Source organism: Chelonoidis abingdonii, chromosome 4, assembly GCF_003597395.2.
Source record: "Chelonoidis abingdonii isolate Lonesome George chromosome 4, CheloAbing_2.0, whole genome shotgun sequence".
Taxonomy (NCBI): domain Eukaryota; kingdom Metazoa; phylum Chordata; order Testudines; family Testudinidae; genus Chelonoidis; species Chelonoidis abingdonii.
In genome coordinates, this window is record NC_133772.1 from 44279878 (window position 1) to 44287063 (window position 7186).

At 44.7% G+C, this 7186-nt stretch overlaps 1 protein-coding gene across 1 annotated transcript in view; it reads right to left on the reverse strand.

Annotated features, from left to right (window-relative positions):
* Positions 1 to 2421, reverse strand: part of CARS1 (cysteinyl-tRNA synthetase 1) — a 57009-nt gene extending 54588 nt beyond the window's left edge. Inside the window, 1 exon segment of the mRNA XM_075065103.1 lies at positions 2298 to 2421. Within this exon segment, the coding sequence (XP_074921204.1) occupies positions 2298 to 2322 (25 nt within the window). The 5' untranslated portion in view covers positions 2323 to 2421.
* Between the last annotated feature and the right edge of the window lie 4765 nt (positions 2422 to 7186).

Below are 7186 nucleotides of genomic sequence, written 5' to 3' on the forward strand. Positions count from 1 at the left end.
GCGGAACTCTACATCACTAAAAATAGGCCCATAGATAGAGAGGCACTGCTTGGGCTGTAGAGAGTCATGCAGGAATACAGCCGAGTACACACCCACAGGGCTCAGGCATGCCTGTACTCCATTTGCCTAAGCAGTGCCTCACCATCTACACTGCTATTTATACTCGTGCTATGTTGGCAAGTAGTGTATGTATTCTAGACACCACCAAAAAGGCATGTGCAGCATAGACTTACCTGAAGTTACAGTACTTTGGTGGAACACTGGAGGAGAATACTTAAATTCAAAACAAAAATTCATGAAAAAATGTTTAATAATATTAGACTATGCAAATATATATTCTGAAGTAAACAAAACTTAAATTTTAAAGAACTCAACAGTGGACTTTTAAGCAATAAGTAATACTGGTAGACCTTATAATAAACTGAACCAAAAGTTTTCAAGAAAGCTCATGCCTTCATATTTCAATTCTTCTTTTTTAAGCTATTGAAAATAAATCAGAAAAAGAAGAGGCCTACTGGCAGCCACTTGGTACATATGAGAAAATTATTCTTATTTGTAAAACAGAACTACTGGTAATATTTTCACTAAGTGTGCAGGGGCCATCACTTTGTTTTATGTTTGTACAGTGCCTTGCACAATGGGGCTGCACTACAATATACATAGTAAATAAAACTTAAAAGCACAAAACTCTGAATTGTTCTGCTAAAATAAACCCTGCTTTTAAAAAAAAAACTTGGTGTTTTCAGAAGTATACCAGATGCTCCCCAGATAGAACACCTTATATTACTCCAAGAGAACCTCAGCTGTTGCTCCCATATTAATTAGCAATGTCCTGCATATCCATGCCCCATATTTAAGCATGGCAATCCTACTATGCAAGACTTTCTGGTAATGTTGGCTGAAAAAAACTCTTCTTACAAAACCAAACATTTTTATTTAAAACCTTCTCTCGGAGAGGAGGCTTCCTGAAACATAAGGGGCACAAAAAGTACCATAATATAGCTCACATGGGGAGAGTGTCGGAGATACTCTGTAGAACAGGTCTTATGTAAGGGGTCTGGAATGCAGACTGTCACTCCTTCGCTTTTAAACACAATCATGTGTGCCAAGTTTATGCCTCAAACCAAACCCCATATTGCACCGATTCTTATAACCTGTAGAGCTCATCATTAAAAGAGTCTGTCCCATTGACATACAGTACTATGATTAATGAACAGGAAAGAATGCAATTTTAGGAAACAAAGGAGAAGGGACAACTTGGGAATGTAAGGATATTTAACCTATATGACAGGGTTTCCCTGCCACTTACAAATCAGTAATGGTAATTCAGGCTTGTATTGTTGGTATCCCAAGTTTTGCCTTGTACAATAATAAGTCATCTCACTGTGCTACCACTAACCCAACACACTTGCCTCGGAAGCTTAGGATCCATATGACTTGTTACACGATAGCATCTTCTCTAACCTTCCAAGGTGCAATTTCAAAGGGACAAACAACAGCTAGGCACCTAGGGTAGTTAGGTAACTAAATCCCATTCGAGCCTTTGAAAGCTGTATCTTTAAATCCAGTATCTTTACATTTCTCAGTCCCAACAACGATAAGACTTTGTATCTCACTACTGCTGATTTATATAGCAGGAAGATACCCGAGTGACCTTCACAAGAGCTAAACTAGGTCTTAGCGATCCTGAAACAGCACACAATTCATACTGCCCCTGCCTGACATATTAGAAAAAAAGTAAACATCTGATGTCACAAACCACGGCTAGAACACCTGCCACAGTCCTGGCCTTTGTAGGCTCATCTCAGTTTATAACAGGGTATTCCAGGTACTGCAGAAGCAAGGGGACATCCCAGCACAGCAACGTTTTGATTCGGGGCTAGGATAACACAGAGCTGCCACGGCACATTAGGGCAAAGTTACGCCTCGGGATGACCCAGAGCCGGGCACTGGTGGCACATCATGACACCCTGCTGCACCAGGAGGCTGTGACATCATAAGCCACAGTGACAGCAGGTGGCGGTGACATCATTACACCCGGCTATGGGTGCAATGACATCACGGCACGTTGCTACAGCAGGGCACGATGACATCACTGTGCAGCCCCAGCACCGGGCGGCGAGGACGCCAGGACACACGGCTCTGGCAGGGCACCAGGCGCCAGGACGCGGTGACCCGTTGCCATGGCACGGCGCACCTGCCCGATGGGACACCGAGATACAACACCCCCCTCTGGCCTGCACGTGGAGCGGCCTTAAAGGGGCCGCACTCACCCGAGCCCGGGACCCGGCACTTACTGGGCTCCCCGCCGGCTGCCGCCATCCCGCTCCCTCCTTCTACTTCACTCTGCCGCGTCTATCCGACTCCTCTCACAGGCTGATGCAAGATCGCGTCCGGACGGAAAACCATCGCTCCGCCTCTCTACGCCACTTCCGGTGGCCGCAGGGTAACCGGGCAACGGGAAGAACGCTCCTCCGAAGCCGCCGGAGTCACGTGACGGAAGCGGCCCAGCTGGCGGTACTAGAGCTTAGTGCGCGTGCGCGAATGGGAGTGACCTTTCCTGTCTCTGTCCTGGCCAGCTGCCGCCCCCCCCTTCCCGGGGCGGGGCTCGCAAGATCCTTCCCTCCCTGGCCCAGCACTGGGAGGCGGGGCTTGTGGGGCTCCTCCCCCTCCCTCTGCTTGGTCCCTGCAAAGATTGGGGGGGCTGGCAAAGGTCACCCTGCTCCCCAGTCCCTGCAAGTGCTTCCCCGCCCCACTGAGCTAATGGGGGAGGGACCTGCACACACCAGGGCCAGGAGGCCATGCTCTCTGCAGGGTTGGTAGTGCTGCCACCCACTGGCATGCTGAACACCATGAGTCATCCCCCCCCCCCCCCCCCGCAGGGTGACCAGACAGCAAGTGTGAAACACGAATGGGATGTGGGGTAATGGGAGCCTATATAAGAGAAAGACCTGAAAAGCAGGACTGTCCCTCTAAAATTGGGACATCGGGTCACCCTACCCTGTCCTCGGCCCCCAAACCTTGATATTGGCATAAAATAATGAGTTGCAAATAATAAATCGTGGGTTCCCTTTATTTGCCTTCTGGCTGCTGAGCCTTAAGGCACCCTCAGGTCACACGCGCAAGGCAGCTTCTCTCTGCAACCACAAAAGCTAGAAACGTGCACGTATTTTAAAACAGAAGGTAGGAGACTCTGAATCAGAAGACTCTGGGGGCGGAGGTTTTAAGGAAAACACCAACTATCATAAGAGTTGGGATAAAATCACACAAGGATTCTAGTTTTTATTCATTTAATTTACCCATGCTATCATGGTTGCTATAATAATGACATAGTTGCCATAAGGAGCTTAAGATAAGAGCAGATAGAGACTGAATTGTAGAAAGCACTTGGCTGACTCTAGATAGTTTGTGCACAGAAAAGCACTGTGGTAGGCAGCCCTAGCACTGCAGGAATACTTCAATTCTGCAGATCCTGCTGAAAGCCTGGGTTCATATTACATAGCTGCAAATTAATACAGCTAGAAGTCAAATGGATAGATGGACCATAATTAAAATACAGAGGAGTTAGATGCAGTGCAGCTGCACTCAGGTTCTGCTGCACTCAGAAGGATCCAGCCTGCCAGGGTCATTGCTAGCAAAATAGGAACTACTCTGTTCTAGAATGACAGCTTCCCTGTTCTTCTGTGAAAAGTTAAATACAAATCTGGATTTGAATGTAAGCAGAGTCAGGATGAGCTCTACCCTAACATCGGGTGGTGAATTATGGGGGGTGTGGAAAGAATTTCAGGTATTTGCATTGGCACACCCACCTCACCTAGCATAGCCCACAGCAGCCTGGGATGGTTATTTTGACAGCTCTGGGATCCCCAATTTCTTTATTATTGAGGCAGGAAGAATAAAGCTGTCACCCTGATTATGTGAATCAGCAACTATGAGACTGCTTTATGACAGAAATGACTCCACCTCAGTTAAGTAGTACTTGCTAGACAAAGGACATGGGTTCCAAAACCCAGTGAATTAAGAGAGGTTGGGGACTGGTGTGTGTACCTGATGGTATGGGCCCTTTTTGAGGGCCTAGAACAGCAATTGCACCTTCTCCTCTCCCTACTGTTAAAGAGTAGAGCTAATTTTGATTCTATTAGGAGTCCATCTAAAAGCTGCTGAACTGAATTCATGTTGGACCAATGGTGCACCAGCACCAGGGCTCCCCTACTACAAGCTGAAATCGCTGAGTGCTGTGTTAACTAGTGGGGGAGCCTGAAGACCTATTGCTAAGTGGCTGGCAGAGTGGAGCAGTTTGCAGCATGTTGGAGCAGCCCATGGAACAGTGAGTGGAGTGGAGCGGTTTGCGGGGACAGCTGGAGAGACTCGTGGGCTGGCTGGAGGAGCAGCACAGCTGCTGTAGTGGAGCTGGTGGTGGTGAAGGCTGCCGCAGAACTCTACGGAGAGGCACAGCAGTTGGCCTTGGACCGCGTAAGGTGCCCCTTACCACCCTATGTGGGCACCCCCTCCATTTCCACCCAACCTGAGCGGGGTAAAACTCTGCAGATAAACTTTTGAACTCTGGGGTGGCACTGACTAGAGACGTTTGGGGTGATTGGTCTTAAGACCCTAAGGGGGAAAGGACATTGCCAAACGTACTTGGAAGTGGGTTTTTTGCTTATGGTTTGTGTTATAATCCTGTTTGTGGTGTTTCTCCAATATGATGCCACATTGTTTTCCTCCTTTATTAAGAGGATTTTGCTACATTTAGACTCCGTGCTTGCGAGAGGGGAAGTATTGCCTCCTAGAGGCACCTGAGGGGGTGGTGTGTAAGTGTCCCAGGTCGCTGGGTGGGGGCTCGAGCCGGTTATGCATTCTGTTATTGAAACGGAAGCCCTGGATACTGAATCCGGGCCTTGCTGCTGCCAACTCAGAGGGGCAGAAGGGTTACATGAATAATCTACTCTTTTCTTCCAGTGCATTAAGAAAACATGCACAACAGGGAATCTAGTTTAGTTTCAGCTTTATCTAAGAAGAGGGTATGATTCCTAGCCAACAGAAAAAAAAAAAAAAAATTGCTTTCCCTACCCTACCTATACTTGTCTGCCTTGGTAATCAAAGTAAGGAGTAAGCCATTGTTTTAACGGTGCTGAGGTTACTTAGTTTCAGCTCTAGCCAAAGCATCATGATAAGCAAGCTAGTATAGAGAAGCATTTATAAACCTCTAAATCAGTGGTTCTCACCCTATTTACCATTGTGGACCACATATGCAGCTCTCTATGTGTCGTGCATCCACACAATATACACTACCTGTATGTCCCTGAGGATGTCACATGGGCTGCAGCTGTATGTTGATTGGGCTGCAAGCCACCCACAGGCCAAGGACCACAGCTCTAACCCGTGTATCATACATACTGTGATATGTACATATACCTAAGGGTTACATTTGTGGCAATTGCCTAGATAGCAAAGGAATCTATTTATTGGATGTTACTACATCATTTGTACTACTCTATACCAGTACAATATGCAAGGATGCAGTGATGGAATTCAGATTTTTCTTGCTTTATTTACCCCTTAATAGTGTAACAATTCCTCAATATTATAGTACTTCAAAGCAAAAGTTAATAAATGGACTGAAACCTGAAGTGCATTAAATTCTGGTCTGTCTGGTAACATGCTTTCTCCCTATGGGCTGAAAAAGAGATCCTAGAAGCATTAAGCTTATGAAATTAGTGAAATAATTTTGCACTGGCACAGATACATACATTGATGCAGCTAAACCAGTGGCTAAAACACTAACGCAGACAGGCCTAAAAGAGGCCTTGGTAAAGAATTTGTGAATTTAATCAACAAAAAAGTCATCACTGAAGGATGTGAGATATTACACACAATCCCATAGCCACAAATAGTCACTAACCACTTCTTCAGTTCAGTCCAAGGACAGGAAAAAGTAGATGATTAATCTGGCTACCTCAACATATTTAGCCCCAGAAAACAGAATTGCTCTAATAGCATTATTTTAAAAAGCACAGTCCCCAATTAGTAAAAAACCTTCAAAATTAGAGATAAAATATTCATTCATAAATGACAGCACATTTAAGAGTAAAAATCTTTTAATAGCAAAATATTTAAAGTACATAATAAACAGTAGGTTTGAAGTAGCAATTCTATTTGCATAATTTTAAGATTTAGATTGGACAATAAATACAACATTTAAATGTACTGTTAAAAAGATTTATAGACTGTTGTATGTATTTATTGCTTTTAGTGTTTATTGGTTAGCTGAGCCCATTTAAACAAAATGCACTTTGCAAAGCCAAATGCAAAGTTATACATCTAGGAACAAGGAATGCAGACAATATCTACAGAATGGAGAACAGTCTCCTGGAAATCAGTTATTATGAAAAGGATTTAAGTGCTACAGTAAAGAAACAACTGAACATAATCTCCCCATGTGATGCTGTGGCAAAGGGCCAATGTAATCTTTGGAAGCATAAACAAGATAAGGAGTAGAGAGGTGATTTTACCTCTGTATACAGCACTGGTGAGACTGGAAAATACTGCATGTAGTTCTGGTGTGCACACTTTAAAAAAAGATGTTGAAAAATTGGAAAAGTTACAGAAAAGAGCCACAAATTATTCAAGGGCTAGAGAAAATGCTTTACAGTGGAAGACTTAAAGAGCTCTTTCTTCTTAGCAAAAAGATGAGATACTTGATTCTAGTATCTAAGTACCTTCATGGGGAGAAAATGCCAGGTACTTTCTTATTTTGCCTCTCTCTGCTAGATGAATAATGTCTAGAAGCTAAAGCTAAATAAATTCAAATTAGAAATAAGGCATAAATTCCTAACAGTGAGCGCAATTAGCCTTTGGAACAAATTATCAAGGGATATGGTGAATTTTTTATCTCCTGCTGTCTTCATTTCAAGACTCGATTGTTTTTTTGAAGATATGCTGTGGTAAACGTCTGTCTCAGATCTGGACGTTAGCGTCCAAAATCTGGGTGCTTACCTGAACCTCCCCCAAGCTCACTACCAGCTTGGATTTTACTTCGCTGCCACCAGATAAGATTTAGGCTCTTATCAGCCTGGGTTCCCCAAATACTCCTTGGGGGACCCCCTCTGTGGCCTCCCCAACTTCCTTTGGGAAGACCCCCCACGACTCAGAAATCTGAGTCTACCGGTAAGGGAAAAATCCCCCC